The 20406-nt window shown below is 40.9% G+C and overlaps 1 protein-coding gene across 2 annotated transcripts; it reads right to left on the bottom strand.

The window, feature by feature from the left end:
• Positions 1-1493: 1493 nt before the first annotated feature.
• Positions 1494-13327, bottom strand: HRH4 (histamine receptor H4). Of its 2 annotated transcripts, XM_056138361.1 has the most exons (3): positions 13138-13327; positions 7775-7938; positions 1494-2282 (listed from the first exon to the last, which is right to left on the bottom strand). In XM_056138361.1, exons 1-3 carry the CDS (start codon positions 13325-13327, stop codon positions 1494-1496), a joined length of 1143 nt encoding a protein of 380 aa, XP_055994336.1. The 2 variants fall into 2 exon arrangements, with proteins under 2 accessions (XP_055994336.1, XP_055994337.1); XM_056138362.1 differs by lacking the exon at positions 7775-7938 and having other exon boundaries at positions 1494-2191.
• Positions 13328-20406: the final 7079 nt, after the last annotated feature.

Raw genomic sequence — 20406 nt, 5'->3', positions numbered from 1 at the left:
CAAAAAAAAAAAAGCAACAACAATAAAAAAATTGTATGACCCAAAAAGCAAAAAAAAAAAAAAAAATAGTATGAAACTAATACCCAAGAACAGTGAGTGATGGACCAGGATTGGTCCATGGTTGTAAGTTGCCTCAGGTGCTGGGGAGAAGACAGTTTGGATAGAGAAGGAACCACCATGGCAATAATAGTCGGAAGTGATCACTTTGGATAATAACTGCATGCTGAAAGTGGTAAAGGAATAAACATAATAGAGAGAGAGACAGAGAGAGAGGAGGGAGGAAGGAAGGAAGGAAGGAAGGAAGGAAGGAAGGAAGGAAGGAAGGAAGGAAGGAAGGAAGGAAAGAAGGAAGGAAGGAGTTGCAAAATGTCTCCCCAACCTGTACCATGCTGATTTCACCGGGTTACCTCAGAGGGGGGCAGGTATATCCCCCAAATGAACACCGGCAGCCACAAACCTCCAGAAGCCAATCGTCACCATGCTCATGGCCGACCTTCACAGGCTTGTCCCAAGCCCCCACGCATGAGAATGAATCATCTGAAAGACCCAAGCAACAGGCATCTACCATAAAAAGATACAAAGGAAAGCAACAGAGAAGGCTATGTGCTCTCCAACAGAAGGCCTCAGTAGACAGTCAGAAAGCAAGAAGTTGGGCCAGCCAACCAACCCCAAGAGGGCAACCCAATTTGACAGCAGCAAAACTCATTTCAATTTGCTCAGATAGATTGCCTCCAGACACTTCCTATGCCTCTCAGCCTCAGCCTACACTTGGACAATGAAGGATCCTTGAGCTCAATGAACCTTTGACAAGATCCAAATGTGAACAGATGCCAGGAGTCAAGAATCCATAGGAAAAAGAGATGGAAGTCTTTTGCACTTTGTAACTTCATTTTGTCTATTGACTTTCCACTAAAACATACTTCTATCAAAAATATATTTTTCTCAATTTGAAAAAAAGAAAGGAAGGATGAGGAAGGAAGGATGAGGAAGGAAGGAAGGAAGGAAGGAAGGAAGGAAGGAAGGAAGGAAGGAAGGAAGGAAGGAAGGAAGGGAGGGAGGGAGGGAGGGAGGGAGGGAGGGAGGATGGGAGGAAGGGAGGGAGGGAAGGAGGGAAGGAGGGAGGGAGGGAGAAAGAGTGAAAAAGAGAAAGAAAGAAAGAAAGAAAGAGAGAGAGAGAAAGAAAGAAAGAAAGAAAGAAAGAAAGAAAGAAAGAAAGAAAGAAAGAAAGAAAGAAAGAAAGAAAGAAAGAGAGAGATAGAGGCAGGCTGGGAGTGGGGGGGTTGGCAGGATGGAAACTGGGAACTGGGGTCATTGGTGGTAGGCAATGTACACTGGTAGAGAGACAGGTGTTGGAACATTGCATGACTGAATCCTGATCATGAACAGTTTTATAACTGTGTATTGCACGATGATGCAATTTTTAAAAATGCATTTAAATAAGTGTAATACTGACATTTGTGTGATCAGAAAAAGTATTTTTAAGAGGACACTGGTCAACTGTGCATTGGTACAGATTGCTTTTTTATACAAAGAATCTTCAAGAAAGTCTTCTGAAAATGCTTGTGACACAGGGGGTACAAGAAAGGATTGATAAGCGAATTAAACCACTGAAGCCAAAATGTTACTTCATACTCTACTGTTTTAGAGTGCTGATCTGAGTGGTAAATTGAACGAATAAATGTGAACAAAGAATAAGGAGCCCAGCATACAACAAAAACACCTAAGAGGATGGCCAGAGACCTGGCTAATTTCCGGGCTCTGAGAAGCTCAAGATGTTCCCTTTGGTGAAGAACTACAGAACATGAATGGCAGAGGGAACCCATTTTGGAGGTGACAGCACTGTTATTCATCTGAGTTCTTAAAGAAAAGAAGAAACTGCTCTTTCTTCCCTGCTTTTCGAGACAAAAGGATGGCACTGCTTCCTTCGGTCCAGAAGAAGCTGCTCTTATAAACCTACATGAGTGTCCACAGTTACTAGATGAGACAGACGAGAATCTGGTGTGACTTTGCCTCGCACTGAGATGACCACGCTTCAAGATGCTCAAGTAAATATACATGTTGAAATAAGCCACTGAGAAGACTGGAACCAGGAATTCCAAGAAGGATGTGATGACAAGAATATACCATTCTGAAAGAAATCCAGGTTCACAGTATGTTTTCCCATTCTTCCAAGACTCTGAAACAAGAATCACTGGCCCATGCACTAAGAAAGCCAGCACCCAGATGCCCATCATCATAACCACGGTCCTCAAGATTTTGGTGTGTTGGGCTCTGTAGGAGACCTAAAAGAGACCAAATAAATTAGTATTCAAGGTAAGAAGCACTTTGATTGTATATTGCATACTACAGGCCATGGGAGTTTTAGGATTGACCAAGAGATGGGGTCATTAACTAGACCTAAGTAACATGATGTAGGCCTGGGTATAAGCATTCAACTTCAGCAGAACATGGCTGCTGATGTAGAATTTCGTAGTGGTGTTTGTTCAAAGGGCAAGAATGTGAGGCCAGTCAGACATTACAGTGGGTAAGGCACCTGCCTTGCACATAGCTGACCTTGGTTCAATCCTTGGGGACTATATGGTCCCCAAGGAACTCCAGAAGTGATCCCCGAGCACAAAACCAGGAGTAAACCCTAAACACTGCTGGGTGGGGCCAAAAAAAAGCAAAGAAACCAAGGGTAGTCTCTAACCCTTGAAGCTGTACCTGTCATGACTTACAACACAGTGTCAATATCTAGAACAAGAAAGCAGTTTTCCCTAGTCCACAGATACTAATCTGTGCTGTTCAACTGTATCTAGATGAACCTTTTCACAGTGTTTAGCAATTAGAAGGTAGAGTCACAGTGAACATTCTCTCTCCTCTCTCTCCTCTCTCTCTCCTCCTCTTTCCTCTCTCCTCTCTCCTCTATCCTCTTTCTCTCCTCTCTCTCACCCTCTCTCTCCTCTCTCTCTCTCTTTTCTCTCTCCCTCTCTCTCATGAAACAGAACAGTCTGTGTTAGAATATGCACAGTATAAAAGTATAAATTGGTTAGCTAAATTTCTGCTTTGGGAATACAGATATACATAGAGTGATGGTAAATAAAGTGCATCTCTCACCAGAATCACAGTCAAAAGTAAATCTGAAAGTCACTAACTTTTTTGATTCTAACATACAGGAAGAACTTGCTCTGAACTTTAAGTGGAGACTTCTAGTGACAAGTGAAAGAGTAAGCACTCCTATATCCACTCTCAAGGAAATGAACAAAAAGAAAGAAGTCTATGTCTGTGGTTGGAAAACACTGCACAGTTACTGAGTATAGCTAAATTATTTCTTTCTCTAAGTGTTTGCCCTAATAAAAAACACCTCAACATGTCTCTGGCCACCTTGAGAGACAGGGCCATCAGGTGGTCACCATCTTCTCTAAGATGAAACTGTTCTAAGCCCATTCTAAGCCCAAATATTCAGGAGAAGTTTTATAAGGGAAATGAGGTTAAATGAAGAAGGACTGCTCTCAGATCACAGAACCCAGGTATTTGAGATATCTGAAATCTTCAAAAATATCTTCTAGGAGCTGGAGCAATAGCACAGCAGGTAGGGCGTTTGCCTTGCACGCAGCTGACCCAGGTTCGATTCCCAGCATCCCATATGGTTCTCTGAGCACCACCAGGAATAATTCCTGAGTGCAGAGCCAGAAGTAACCCCTGTGCAACACCAGGTGTGACCCAAAAAGCAAAAAAAAAAAAAACTTCTATAAGAAATACAGATATCCAAGGTCAATTACTCTCTAGCAGCAACATATTTTTTAGGGGGCCTGAAACAACTTCCAAGAATCTCTTTTACATCAGTAATCTTCCTTATAGTTCCAATGTTCATATTGCACTAATTTCCTTACTTCTGGAGATAGTAAATAATCTGAGACTAGAGAAGTAATTCAACCAGCTAGACCACATGCTTTGCTTGCAAGAGCCATAGGTTCAATCCCAGGAACACCATGGTCCCCCAAGCATGCCAGGAACCAACCTCAAGCAAAGAGATGGGAGTAGTTCTTCAACACTACTGAGCTTGCCCAAACAAAACAACAAAAATTATCAGTCATGGCCTCTTAGTTCCTGTATTGCAAACCATAACACCCAAGAAGAGAGAGAGAGAGAGAGTAAGAGGGAATGTACCTGCCACAGAGGCAGAGGTTGGGAAGGAGTGAGGGTGGTGGGAGGGACACCAGGAATATTGGTGGTGGAGAATGGGCATTAGTGGAGGGATGGGTGCTTGATCATTGTGTGACTGAAACGTAATCATGAAAATTTATAAGCCTGTAACTGTGTCACAGTGATTCAATTAAATAAATAAATAAATAAAATTAGCAGTCATAAAATGTTCCCTTCCATCATCATGTACTATTTTCTCTCTGGGTTTTTAGTCTTATTTTACAGGATTTTCTCTTTTTTATTAAAAAGATGCAACAATGTTACCTAAAACTGTCTTTCTTTGATGGATTATACATGTTTAAAAGTACCCATCAATTGGCTGAAAGAAAGAGAAAACTAGACTTAATTTTCTTCGAAAGCTGTTATTTTTAAAAAGCGCAGAAAAGTGGGTTTTTCAAATTGCTGGTATTTCTGAGGCTAAGCTAAAATGCATATGGTGCTGACCACAAACTCCCATATACAATATGCTTTTCGCCCTCTGCTTCTCATGCCACTAATTAATACATCTCTTGCACTAAATATAATGATTATGAATATAGTAACAATACCCAGATGGTCATAAAACTGCATTTAGTTTCTTAATTGCTCTGTTCAGACTTTACCATGATAAGATGCAATATGCTGGAAAGTGATCTCTTTTCTATTATGCATAAGGTCAAATGGGATAATGGACATCCAAGGGAATTGAGAGGATGCTACTTATCTCCTCATCTCTAGGTAACATTCTCCGTAGCTAGATAGCACAATCATTCTTGCTTTCAGAAGGCCTGGGTTGGAGTGGGGCCGGGAGTCTCCCTGAAATCAATCAGTAGCCCAGCACTCACTTAGAATATGCCCATTATTTAGGAGATTGTCTCTTTTCCTGCTTTCTTCCATACCCCAATAAGGTATCTAAACAATCTGTCAGTCCAATTTCTTTTGTGAAATAGAGATATACCCTAGACTACTTCTTTATAATGAGGTGGAATCACAGAGGCCTTTCTACAAGCTTGCCATGTCTTGAACTGTGTTCTCCCACGACAGGTATGTTTTGATATATACCTATCCATGGGTGAGCCTTAGCCCAATGTGGCAGCTGTCTTTAGAAGAAAAGACAGAGACATCCTAGAGAATACCACATGGAAATGGAGGCAAAGGTTAGAGTGGTGCATGTATTAGCTAAGAAACACCACGGTATGCAAAATATGGTCCAGGATGCCAGAAAATGTCCTGGGACAGACTCCCTGCAAAGGCCATAGAGAGAGAAGGACACTGGTTTCAGTTGTGTAATCTCTGAACTATAAGAGGATAAGATTCTGTAATTTTTATCCACTATCTTAGCCATCACAAAGCATTTATTATGATGCTTTGTGGCAGCAATCTAGGACTAGCCAGGCCTCTGGCAACAGTATTTTTCATTGTAGCACTGTAGCACTATCCTCCCGTTGTTCATCGATTTGTTCAAATGGGCCCAGTAACGTCTCCATTGTGAGATTTGTTGTTACTGTGTTTGGCATATCAAATACATCACGGGTAGCTTTCCAGGCTCTGCTGTGGGGGCGAGATACTCTCAGTAGCTTGCCAGGGGCGAAGGAATCAGACCCGGCTCGGCTGGGCCAGCTGTGAGTAAGGCAAATGCCCTACCACTGTGCTATAATTTTTCAGTACCTTCATTTAACTGTCGAGCTCCTTTCTTCATCTGAAAGTAGAGCAATATTTTCATCTTACTTTCTTCCTTCTGTCTCTATTTTAATTCCCATTGCCTCCAACTACTCTCTTTTACTCTCTCTTCCCCCCCCCCCCCCCAGAAATTAGATACCACTGTCAGATTGCTATTGCCAAGTCAGCACTCTGCTCTGCCCTGTTACACTGTCCCCTCTATTTTCAGGCACAATAAGAGCCCAGCTTCCCTTATAACCCATCTTAAAAGCTCCCATGGTCTTTGAAACTGTCTTCTGGTTCACAAAACTCATGGAAACTCAGTCAAGAGGGGCTGGAGCGATAGCACAGTGGGTAGGGCATTTGCCTTGCATGTGGCCAACCTGGGTTCAATTCCCAGCATCCCACATGGTCCCCCAAGCATCGCCAGGAGTGATTCCTGAGTGCAGAACCTGGAGTAACCCCTGAGCATTGCCGGTGTGACCCCACCCCACCAAAAAAGGCAAAAAAAAAAAAAAAGAAAGTTAAGAGAGGCATTGTCTTGGTGTGCTATGAAAGCTGACGTGCTCATAGGTGGAGCACTCTTTACCCTCATGGCACACACAGCCCTCACCAAGTTCACAACCTGCATTTCTAGCCAAGGAATTCTTCATGGAAAGACAAAGACAGAACCCACTCACTTCCCTCTGAGTATCACCCCTAATCTCTCTGTAACTTCTCAGCACTTCTTCCTACTGGGCAAGCTATCTACCATCTCACAAATTTGAAGTAAAACAAGAGCCTTCACATATGGTGAAAGAAGTTCTAGAAGCATCCAACAAAGATAAAAGATTAACTCGGAAATAAGGAATTATCAGCTTCAAGTGTTACATATTATGAAGTACAATTGTTCCAGCATTTTGACTATGATCTAAAGTAAGAAATATATTTTATATTATAAGCTAAAATATTTATAAAACAAGACTTGCCCTTATTACATACAAGAAACTGATATTTTATGCTATTTTGGTTCTAATTTTGGTTCTATGTTCTTCCTTTTGCATGGTTTTTTTTTTTTAATTAAAAAACAAGTGACTGGGATCCATAGTGGTGGAAAATGGGCACTGGTGGAGGGATGGGTATTTGATCATTGTATAATTGAAACCCAAGCACAAAAAATTGTAAGTCTACAACTATACCTCATGGTATTTCACTAATAAAAATTAATTAAAAAAAGTGATTGGTCACAACCCACTGAATTGATTTTGTGAATCATTAATGGAGCACATTCTGCAGCATGATAAACATGAGATTGTAGACATTTGAACTCTTAATACAAACTAATCTCCCTACAGTTTGTCCATGTCTGTGAAGTACTCAACAACAAGTGGTAGAGATACAAGTTATGCACCACATCTATTGTTTATAGGCTTCATGATGACTCATCTAGAGCCAGCATTTCCCAGCTTCCCTTTCAGCAAACTGGGAACACATGACTACGGTTTACCTGTAAGATGTGAGTGGAACATGCCTTTCTTGCACAAGGACTGAGCCCAAACCCAGCACATGTTCCCCTCTGGCACCATTGAATCAATACCACCTTTAAGTATTATTGGACTCAAGCTTTGCCACATGGCTCGATCTGAGCACTAAATTGTCCATTTCAGTTGGCCAGTCATCATGACTCTGACCCCTGAAATGGTTGAGCACTGCTTGTAACACACCAAAAAAATGTGTCTGGGAAATCCCAAATTTACAAGTCCATAGACTTGGCTTTTTGTTATTGTTTTTTGTTTGGGGCCACACCCAGTAGTGGTCAGGAATGACTCCTGCAGGCACTCCAGGGAACATATGTAATGCAAGGATTTGAATTGGGATCAGTCACAAGCACCACAAGTGCCTTAACCCCTGTATTATCTCCCCAGCCTTCTTTATGTTCTTTTTAAGGAAGACAGGTGATATTTTTACTTACAGCATTTGAGACTGACTGATATCTATCATAGCTGATGAGCACAATGTTATACACAGATGTTGTACACAGAAGATAGTCAATGATGAGCCAAAATGTACAGATTTTACTCCCAAAGTTCCAATTGAACATTATGTGAGGAATATACAAAGGAATAGAGATCATACCTGTAAAAGATAAAAATAAAGAGTGAAAACTACTTTATTTGGTACAAGGTACATAGGTAACACTGATTTTGAATTGGACAAAAAGGACCTCCACCAGCAAAATTATGATTCCCTGAAAGTTCAGATGATGATTCAAATTTTTAGCAATTACATATCTTTAACTTAAAATATGTACGTGGATTTTTTTCTACAAACTCTATTATTATTCAAAAGGCTCAAGCTCAGTTGGGTCCCACACCACCAAATATAAGTGCTCAGTGTCATCTGAAAGTTGTACAGTTCTATGAAGTATACACAAAGCAAAATATTCTCAAAGTTTACATAAACATATTTGTATATTTGTACATGTTTTGTGACCAAAAAAACTGGTCTCATTCACCTGACCCTGAAGGCTTCACCGACATGGCAGCACTGAGAAGGATGAGAAAGGAGAGGTCGACAAAATCTCAAGGCCGAACTAGGCTGCCACAACGAAGAAAGACAAAAATGATCATCTGTACTTTCAATGCACATACGCTAGCATCAGATGCATCCATCGAGGACCTGATGGTACAAGCGCGAATGATCAAGTACGACATCATTGGTCTGACCGAGACAAGAAGGCACAAATCTCACCATGCCGTTTTCGACACTGGAGAAGAATTGTTCCTCGGAACATGCGATAAAAGAGGTGTCGGAGGCATCCGTGTCCTTGTCAACAGAAACTTGGCCATGAGCATTGATTCATTTGAATGCCTAACAACCCGAATCGGACGTTTACATTTGAATAGATGTGGCTCACTGCCTGCAGTTTCTATCTTCGTTGTCTATGCACCAACATCTCATTATGATGAAAGAGAAATCGAGAAGTTCTACATGGAGCTGGAGAAGTTCTATAAAGAAGACCACACCTTCTACAAGATCATCGTGGGTGATTTTAATGCCAAGATAGGACCAAGAAGATCAGCTGAAGAACTTCACATCGGGACCCATGGCTTAGAATGGAACGGACAGGGAGAGAGACTGTCTGAGTTCATCATGTCGACCAGGACCATCCATGGTAACTCACAGTTCCAGAAGGCAGAATCTAAACATTGGACATGGGAGTCTCCCGGTGTTCGATTCCACAACGAAAAAGACCACATCATATTCAATCTACAGTTTTGCCTGACCGATGTCGCTGTTGTCCCAAAATTTCGAACAGGATCGGACCACCGTCTCCTTCGTGCAAAATTCTAATTCACAGAGCGGGGAGAAAGGGCTGCAAAGTTCAAAAAGAGAACTCCCAGAACGACCACCAACTGGGAACTCTTTGGTACTATTGCGGCAACATGGGAAGATGCCATTGTTGACAACATTGACGAGGAATACAATCGACTGGTTCAGCACCTCCATGAATGTGCGAGGAACGCCAAGAGAGAGATAGCCACAAAAAATCGCCTATCTTCAAAAACTCTTGAGCTAATTCGCCAGCGTGGTTTGGCGCATGCCTCAGGCAACCGCAACCTAAGTCCGAGCTCGCAAAGTAGTGCAGAGATGCGATCAAGGAAGACCTCAAAGAGAGAAGAGCAGAAGTACTGGTAGATGCGGCAGAAGCCGGGAAAAGTATTCGTAACGCCCACCTGTCCTTTGCCAACTATAAGACCAAGATGACTGCCCTCCGACGTCCTGATGGATCCATCACATCCTCCAGAACGGCAATGGAGAAGATTATCCATGACTTCTACTCAAATCTCTTCAATAGCCATGTCCACTTGCCGACATACCAAATTCCACAGGATGGATATGTCGTTCCCAACGTTCTCCCTTCCGAAATCTGACACGCCATTTCGTTGGTAAAGAAACAAACAGCACCCGGCCCAGACAAGGTCAGACCTGAACACCTGAAGAACCTACTGTCAGTACTCATCAATACACTGGCTCGGCTCTTCACTCGCTACCTGTCTGAATGCTAGGTTCCGTCCCAATGGAAAACCAGCAGGACCGTACTACTGTTCAAGAAGGGAGACATCCATGACATTGGCAACTATCGCCCGATCTGCCTATTGTCTGTCATCTACAAGTTGTTCACTTGAGTCATCCTAAATAGGATTGGCAGAACACTAGATGAAGGACAACCATGCGAGCAAGCCGGGTTCCGCAAAGGATTCAACACTATCGACCATATCCACATGATAACCAAGCTCATTGAGGTTTCTCGGGAGTTCAAGATGCCGCTCTGTTTAACGTTCATTTATTTAAAGAAGGCCTTTGATTCTGTTGAGACGGAAGCGGTCATTGAAGCCCTAGCCAATCAGGGCATTCAAGCCCAATTAATCAAGATCCTCCGTGAGCTGTATTGCGGATTCACTACCAGGATCTCACCATTCTACAAAGAAGTGATCGTTGATGTCAAGAGAGGGGTTCGGCAGGGTGATACCATTTCACCGAAACTCTTCAGTGCCACCCTCGAGAACATCATGCGACGACTAGAATGGGAAGGAATGGGAGTGAAGATAGATGGTCGGCAACTACACCACCTCCGCTTTGCTGATGACATTGTTTTAATAACACCAAACATCAGCCAAGCGGCACAAATGCTGGCCGACTTTGACCGTGAGTGTGGAAAGGTAGGACTACAGCTGAATCTTACGAAGACAATGTTTATGAGAAACAGCCTCGTTCCTGATGCCCCATTCGCTCTCAACAGAACGACCATCTCCGAATGCAACAGCTATATGTACCTAGGTCGAGAAGTCAACATGACAAATGACCTGGCACCCGAGCTGCGCAGGAGGAAGAGAGCGGCTTGGAACGCCTTCAAGAACGTTGAAGAAATAGCTAAGAGGACGAAGAACCTCTGGCTCTGGGCACATCCCTTTGATTCCACTGTTCTTCCTGCATTAACATATGCCTCAGAGACCTGGGCCCTATGCAAACAGGATGAGAATGCTATTCAGGTCTCCCAAAGAAGAATAGAAAGAGCTATGCTTGGAATATCACGTTTCACTCAAATGAGAGAAAGAATCCAGAGTTCCGACATCTGTCTACGATCAAGAATCAGGGACGCTGTCTCATTTGCCAAGGTGTCAAAAATCAGATGGGCTGGTCACGTAATGAGATTTAAAGATGACCGATGGACTAGAGCTGTTACTGACTGGATTCCACGGGATGTCAAAAGACCGCATGGCTGCCCACCTACCAGATGGTCAGACTTCTTCGTCAAGATCATGAACGATCGGTTTGAGGCTCTTCATGTTCCCAGAGCGAACAGATGCCATTGGGCTACACTAGCACGCGACAGGGAGAAATGGAGACGTTACTGGCGCCCGCTCGAGCAAATCGACGACTAACGGGAAGTTAAGTGATTAAGTACATGTTTTGTAAGCATAGGGACAATATAGAAGAAATAACATCAAGTAGTTGGTTTCTTGCAGAAGTAGAACTGAGGGGAGAAATGGGAAGATGCTGCATTTTTTAATACTTTTACATTGATTTGCAACCTTTCTCTGAAGCCCTGATGTGTTCATGTCATGACTCTTAAATCAACCTTCCAGCTAACCATTTCCCCCAGAATTTTTAATAATATGGCCTTGGAAGCCTAAGCTGCCCTCCCCAACTGCTCTCTGATTCTATTAAAAGTGCCACTTTCCATGTCCCCAGTACTAAATCTTTAATCATCTCCTGCGCCACTTTCAAAGCTCGGCCTCTGAATTTCCTTTCCACCAGCCCCAGGCTTAGAACCCTCCCCCAGGACTTCTTCCGAGATGCCCACAGGATCATCTATAAAACCAAGTCGCCTCTGTTTCTGCTTCACCCATCTCCTTCAACTCTTTCAACCACTTCATCACTCAGTGCTGTAAACATCTATAAATCTCCACTTTGCCTGCTGAATAAACTCTCATCCAAAGTCAGACCTGTATCCAGGTCTTTACTGATGTATCCAGGGCTTTCCTATAGACTCTGACTCCCTCCAACTTCATCCTCTTCTCCCAAGCAGTGATTTGCACACAAGTCAGTCTGGAGTTCACAATGGGGTGGGGGACACATAATGATTTTTAAACCATTATATCTTTGCTGATTCTTGTAATATACCTTGTCATTCCATCTCTTCTCTGGAAATTCTATCTAATCTTTGAAGCTTTTTTCCAATGCCACTATCCGTCAACCAAGGCTGCTTTCTCTGTCCTCTTAGTCTTGTTAGCACTAGGTGGATCTTCATAGTTTCTATTTACTTGATATTGTTATTGTCATGGGTCAACTCTCTTATTCAGTCTACTATATTGAAGCACAGGTGATAAAATTAGTTTGTTTAATTTTCTCTAGCTATCCTCAGTATCTAATCATAAGCACCTAAAATACTTACACCTCTCAGATATTCTACTAAAATGTATGGCATTGTTTTGAGTTGGTACGTATCTGCAGTGACATCAAAAGAAAAGGAGACTAGCATTTGTTGAGTAACCACTGTGTTACAAGCGATATGTATTCTTATCTTTGTTCCATTTTAACATAGTTATCAGTGTATTTTGCAGCAATAGAGAATATCAAATTATGCTAAACATGTTTATAAATCAGCATTATTAGCTGACATTTCTGTACACTTGCTTATTATTGTAAGCATAGTTTTAAATAATAATCTTTGGGGAGTAAAAATTATTTTTCCAAAACTTTACTTGTGTGATCTCTTACAGTTATGTAACACTGTGATACCATATTATATGCAATGTATTTTAGTGTTGGGTGTATTTTACAATATCTCATACCATATCATAAAACAATACTATTTGCCACACTATTTAATCATTCGGAATATCTCATTTTTTAAATATGCTAGCTGCCAGTATATACATTATTTCCTATGATTACATAACTGTCACACCTCGTGATAGTAAGAAAATCAAGAATACGTAAAGAATACACATACTTAAATACAGAAGCACTATATCTTCAGAAACATAATTTTTTAACCAAAAAAACTACTTTAGAACTGTTTTAGATTTATTTTCAGTCTATGAAAAGAAACGGCTTTCAAATGAAAAATCCCCCTAAAAAGCCCATTTAGCACATATAAACCATCATTTTAGTTGCTACTTAGCTTACCCTGAATGTCAATCATTAAATTTTTTTTGTTTTTAACCATCCCAGTTTTGTTATAAACAAAAGCTTATGTTAAGGTTTTATAAATAAATTATAAAATATTTTTAAATTATCTCAAATATATGTGTATATAAAACTTACCCACTAAGAAGTCAGAAATGGCCAAGTTGAGGAAAAAATAATTACTTCGATGTCTAAGGTTTTTATCCACCACGAAAGCTATGATGACCACAGCATTTCCTAGCATTATAGAAAATGCTAATAAACTCATTAAAAATGTTAGAACAATGCGATTGTTCGGTGAAAAAGTAGTTGTGTTATTATCTGACATCACATCAAGTAAAGGAAAAACTCAATACAACAAATTATTAATCCAGTAAGACAATTCTGACAAGTGTATTTTCCAAAGAACTATCTAAAATACATAATCTTCTACTGAAAACATCTTTTTAAAATCTAATACTGATCTCAGAACACTTCCTGACTCCTGATAAAACTAACTTGTGGTAACAGTTTCCCTTTAACTGACACTGACAAAGTATTTCCAGTGTCACTAAAACTGGGGATTTAAACATTCTAATGTTATGACCCATCTCCCTTAAATAAGCTAGTATTATATAACAGTAAATATCAAATTAATACTTTGTGATGGTAAGAAACTGGACTCAAATAAGATTCACTTAGAGGGGTGGGATGGTAGACACCACATCCAGCACTCTTTCAAGGCTACTCTTGGGTCCCAACTCAGGACTCACTCTTGGTGGTGCTCAGGAGAATTTGTGTGTTACTGGGAATCAAACTGGGGTTGATCAAATGAAAGTAAATCACCTTAACCCCTATACTATTTCTCTGGTCTCAAATGAGATTTATTTTAAAATGAACTTAGATCCATTCAAATATTCTCTTCTGACCTTGAGGAATGAAAACGGCTGAATCCACCATGGTATCTAAAACAAGTCAAAACCTGGACAAAATATTTGAGACAAGAGTTTTCTAAAGAACTGGATACCAGGACCAGAGCGATAGTACAGCTAGTAGGGCTTTTGCCTGGGTTCAATCCCCGGTTTCCCATATGGTCCCCCAAGCACTGCCAGGACTAATTCCTGCATACAGAGGCAAGAGTAACCTCTGAGCATCACTGGGTGTGACCCAAAAAGCAAAAAAAAGAAACTGGATACCAGGAAGTAAAGATTTTAGCTTCTAAAAGAAGAGCTTAAACTGAGTGAAATTTATAATTTCCCCCATGACTGAGATTTCCCCGACAGATAGCAAAGAGCGAACTTCCTGACAAAGCAGAATTTCCTTGAGAAGGGGAGGTGGAGCTGAGTAGCACCAGTAGCACACAAGACTCTGAGAGGCAGAGCTGCACCCAAAGAGAAACTGAGGGAGAGATTGAGAGAGACCTGCCAAAGAGCTCAAGAATTCATCAGAGTGTTGATTAGCATTGGTATGTTGGCAAGCAATTTTAGGCAGAGAAAAGGAGTACTTGGCAAGGTGAGTTGGAACAGCACTCACACAGGAGCGAGTATAGTGTTTATTCCCATCAGCCAGACTGACAAAAGTCAACATTCATGAGTCATTGGGTCGTTTGCTCAAGAGGGTCTTATCTCAAAAATAGGAAATAGTTTACCCTTTACTAAATACCACCTGGCTACTGTCTAACAAGTCTTAGAAGCAGTACCTGAAAAGACCAAACTGTTTCCAAGAAATTTAACTGCCGTCCAATAATATGTATAGAACATTAAAATACCCAATGTTCAACGAAAAAACATTTGCAGTGTCAAGAGCCCAATTAAAAATTATCAAGCATGCCAGGGATCAAGGAAGAAAACCCAATAAAATGAAACCACTCATCATGGACACAGATAATAGACAAGGCAAGAACATTAAGGGAATTATTATAGCTGTAGCCCATATTTTCAAAAGATGTGGAACGATAATAATATTTTTCAAAGTCTTACATCAAGTTTCTTGAAATGAAAAATAGAATATCTGAACTGAAAATACTAAGAAAGGAATTACTGACATATCAAGTAGTTCAGAAGAGTGAAACTTAAGCATATAAGAACATAAACTACCCCATGTGAAATAGATAAAAGGGAATTTTTTTAATTAATAGAATGTTACTCTGATTTAGGATAACTTCAGGTGACTTAATATATGTCTGAGAGAGTTTCTGAAAGAAAGGAGATAAAAGGATACAGAGATCAAATATTTGAAGAAAAAGACTTTTAAAATCTGAGAAAAACTATAAACCAAGAATCTCGATGAGCCCCAAATATAAGAAACTTGCAAGGTACATCAAATCAAACAGCTCGATACTTCTTTTTTAAAACAATCTAAGATGTTAAGAATAGCCAGAAAGGGGGGGAATTATATTAGAAAATAAGAAAGAAATTTTAGCAGCAGGTTTCTCATCAGAAGCAAAGTGAGCAGGATGGTAGTGAGCCACCATCTTTGAACACTGTTGACCTCAAATTTTTCCATACTTAATAAAAATATCTCTCACAAATGGCAAACTCTAGACATTGTAGAGTTATAAAAGAGAAAGAATTCATCACCAGCAAACTTCTATATGATAAATATTAATGAACAGTGGTTCAAACTCCAAATGGAAATACAAATAGGTAAAGGTAAAGGTAAAGGCCTTCCCGTTGATCGTCGATTTGCTCGAGCGGGCCCAGTAACGTCTCCATTGGAGACTTTGTTGTTACTGTGTCTGGCATATCGAATACTCTCGGTAGCTTGCCGGGCTCTCCGAGAGGGGCGGAGGAATCGAACTCGGGTCGGCCATGTTGGCCGCTTGTAAGGCGAATGCCCTACCCGCTGTGCTATCGCTCCAGCCCTAGGAAATACAAATACAAATTTAAAAATATAGAACTTTTTCTGCTTTTCTCTCCTAATAGATGGCAATCTTTAAATTTTTATTTCATTTTAAGTATGAGGCCCTTAGGCCCTCCTGTTGATCATGATTTGCTCGAGCGGGCCCAGTAACGTCTCCATTGGAGACTTTGTTGTTACTGTGTTTGGCATATTGAATACATCACGGGGGGCTTGCCAGGCTCTGCCGTGCAGGCTAGATACTCTCAGTAGCTTGCCGGGCTCTCCGAGAGGGGCAGAGGAATCGAACTCGGGTCGGCCATGTTGTCTGCGTGCAAGGCAAACGCCCTACCGCTATGCTAAGTATGAGACATAAAAGTTAAAATTTTATAAATGTATAATTACTTTTTTATTTTCAGGCCACACTCAGGGCTTACTCTTGGCTATGCACCCAGCTATCACTCCTGGCAGAGCTCAAGAGACCACATGAGGTGCCAGGAATAGAACAACGGTTGGCCACATGCAAGGCAAAATGCCCTGCCTGTTGCACTATCACTCCAGCCCATAACTGACTAATTCTTACAAATGTGTTTTAACTAACACACAATTTAAGCAATAATCACTTCAACCATTCTTTTACAGCACAACACATGCCTCAAATGCATGAGGCCTCGGTTCAATATCTAGCACCCAAAAAAAGTTCATTTTTTGGGGTGCAAACACCCATGAGTAAGCACTATCCAACATTTAGAATCATAGATTAACTGCCTATTATAGTATTTTATAAATAAAATTATATATTCAAAATTTATATCAAATTTCTCTATATGTTGGCAAATTGTTGTTTTAAAGAAAATCCTATGAAGTTTTTATATTCTAGTCTACTATAATTTACTAATTTTATTTGCAATTTTTTCAACAGATAAAATAGAAGCAAAGCATCAATTATTTACTATATAATCTGAGCTTGGAATTCCTTCTTGAATGATCCTAATTAACATGTATTCATTCGTTATCTACTTTAAAAAGCAAGAGTAAGATCTGGGTAAAAAGGCAAGGGGTGTGTGTGTGTGTGTGTGTGTGTGTGTGTGTGTGTGTATGTGTGTGTGTGTGTGTGTATGTGTGAAAACATTCCTAAGGGATTCATAAAATTCTCTTTTCTTTTCGCCTTGTCAAGTTGGAGTTGACTATGCTTATGTTGTCACCTTGTAGAAAGAACAACAATGTTTTTCTATATTGATCCATTTTGACCCCCTATGATAAGGAATGAGCTAAGGGGATCCCCAGATACCACATCTTGCCATTGCTCATATAGACTTGCCTAGTAATTTAATCAGAGAGACCTACTTTACACAGAAGTGTTTGTATTTAAATAAATGATTAATGAAAGAAAGGTGAATTGTTGCTAGCTAATAAATGGGAGGGTTGCTAGTTAATAAAGGGTGTCACAGGAGGAAAAATCTAATATAATTTGTGTGCCTTGGGAGAAATGTAGAACAAGAGAATAATATTATCTTTAATCTTAAATTCATACACCCCTTAGGGTAAAAAAATCCCATTTTCCAAAATCTTTTTTGAATAACCAAGAAGTAGGACAATAAACATGCAATGAATATACATGTACTTCCAAGAGTGGTCTACAGTGTGAAAGATCACAAGTATTTTTGTTTGTTCGTGTTTATTTGGGCTTGGTTTTGGGTCACAACTGGCAGCACTCAGGGATTTCTCAGCTCTACATCCAGGAATTACTCCCAGAGGTGCTCAGATGACCATATGGGATTGAACCTGGTCGGACATGTGCAAATCTACTTGATGTACTATCTCTCCGGCCCTTAGGTCCCAAAAGGTATGGAAGTACATTGATTAATTCTAACTTAAGAGCATGTATGAATATGCTTGAGTGGGGGAAGAGAGGCTAAAGACTAAACTCAATCTCCTGCATGCAAAGCATATACTCAGTCACTGAGCCTATATCACCCCTGTATTAGTTTATTTTTTAAGCGATCTTATTAAAGACCTAAGATAGAAATTAAAACATGGGGAAGCATGACAAATTGAATCTAAAGAATGTCTATTAATATTTACCTGAATAAACACTGCGTGGATGGAGGCTTAAAGAAGTATTGAGATATGATTGTAGAAATTTATCTTCTGAACCTCTCATGTGAAATATTTTTATTTATTTATTTATTTATTTGGAGTTTTGGGGGGTCACAACCGGCGATACTCAGGGGTTACTCCTGACTCTGCACTCAGAAATTACTCCTGGCGGTGCTCAGGGGACCATATGGGATACTGGGAATCGAACTCGGGTTGGCCGCGTGCAAGGCAAACGCCCTACCTGCTGTGCTATTGCTCCAGCCCCCAAATATTTTTTTCCCTTTATTTTATTTTATTTTTTTACAGTTGTAGATTTACAATTTTTTGTGCTTTGGTTTCAATTATACAATGGTCAGATACCCATCCCTCCACCAGTGCCCATTTTCCACCACCATGGATAATATCCCTCCCACCCCCATCCCCCCATACCCCCTGTCTCTGTGGCAGGGCAATCCCCTGTGTTCTCTCTCTCCTTTTGGGTGTTGTGGTCTGCAAAAGAGGCATTGAGTGGCAAACATGTTCAGTCCATAGTCTACTTTCAACCTGCATCTCCCCTCCTGGGAGGATCCTCCAAACACCCTTTATTTGGTGCTCCCTTCTCTATCTGAACTGCCCTTTCCTCTAGGATACCCGGCTGGCCTCTAAGTTATGGAGTAATCCTCCTGGTGCTGATCTCAGCTATTCTTGGGTATTAATCTCATACTTTGTTACTTTATATCCCCCAGATGAATCCAATCTTTCTATGTCTATCCCTCTCTTTCTGACTCATTTCGCTTAGCATGATACTTTCCATATTGTACCACTTGTATGTAAATTTCATGACTTCATCTTTTCTAAGAGCTACATAGTACTCCATTGTGTAGATGTACCAAAGTTTCTTTAACCAGTCATCTGTTCTTGGGCATTCAGGTTTCTTCCAGTTTCTCAGCCCCCAAATATTTTTATGTAAAAATAGTTTTTTGCTTTTTTTATTGTGAATGGAAAGCCATATAGAGATAGAGAAGTATTTGGAACATTGAAAACGGAAAATAACTTAGTCTGAGGGGGCCCATATTTCTGATTACAAAAAAACAAAAAATTTTATGGGCTTACCCAAACCAGGCTCCATCTGGCAGTAGTGGCTACTCTTAGGACCTCAGTTTAAGGGAATCCCCAAGTTTTTTTCTATTCCCAGGAAGTTAGTACTTGACATCAACAACAGATCTGGTATATGACACAGTTTTTAGTCTGCTTGAAATAAGAGCCTTAGAAAAATTACAAACAGGATGAGAAGTAATTGGTGAGGAGAAAGTCACTTTTACTAAGGAAAGGTATTTTGAAGAAAGCAGAGAGAGACTTCTGGTCCAAAAGAGAAGCCTCCAGGGAACACAACCATGGGAGAAAAGACTAGAATAATAACTGGGGTGGCAACATAGCCCTGGGGGAAAGGATCTTGGGATTAGAACCAGACACAAAACAAACAGACAAGACATACAAACAAATCTCAGACCCAAGCAACTTGCTGCAGAGATGGCTCTGGACTTTGCAAGAGGCCACTTTCCCTGGGACATTCCAGTTGGGGGAAGGTGCCGTCCCTCCGCCTGCGCCCTAGGAATCCCCGCAGCCACCATCTTCTAGAACTCAATGAAAGCTCTGGGAAGGGGTGGCGGTGGCGGTAAATGCCAGACCTCACAAGACAGGGGAGGAGTGGGCCCTTCTCCTTCCCCCCACCTGGATGGGACTCTGAGATGACATACACATACGGCCACGTCTACTTAAGCTCCCACATGGCCATGATCCAGAGACACACAAATGAATCTCAGACCCCAGCAACCTTGCTGCAGCTATCTCTCCAGACCCTAATTATTAAAATTTTAGAATTCCTAGGGCGGCTGTGTGACATTATATTTTATCCATAACAAGCAATACAAAACAAATTGTCTAACACTGCCTTTTTTGCAGGTATGAGTGATGGTGGGATTGGTCTCGAAATATTGAAGGTAACCAAAGTAGGGAGAGAGTATTGTGCAAATTGTCTGCCACACAGTCAGGGGAAGGTGAGGAATGGGGGGTTGGGCGGGGGAATACTGGGGGTTTTGGTGGTGAAAAAGGTGCACTGGTGAAGGGATGAGTGTTTGATGATTGTATGATCAAAGCTCAGACATGAAAGCTTTGTAACTGTACCTCATGGTGAATCAATAAAAAGGGAAAAATAAAAAAAAAAAAGACAAACAAAATGATGGAAACAAGTTTGCTGTTAATAGTGCTGATTTCTGACTACCAGAGAAATTTAAGACTGACCTCAGAGAGACACCCATAGTTGAATTATGCCAGGAAGGCCCACAGCTGAATTACTGCAGGAAGGCCCACCACGTGGCCAAGATCTCTGGATCCTAGGTAGAATGGGGGCAGATAGAATCCCTGCCCTGCAAAAGGCCCAGCGCTCCCCCCGCAGGCCCAGCTTTAGGACTGATCTCAGAGCCAGAGAGACATCTGCAGTTGATCTTCCCA

This window comes from Sorex fumeus, unplaced genomic scaffold, assembly GCF_029834395.1.
Source record: "Sorex fumeus unplaced genomic scaffold, SorFum_2.1 ptg000128l, whole genome shotgun sequence".
NCBI lineage: Eukaryota > Metazoa > Chordata > Mammalia > Eulipotyphla > Soricidae > Sorex > Sorex fumeus.
Note: the sequence above shows the minus strand (reverse complement) of the source record. Positions and strands in the feature narration are given on the sequence as shown.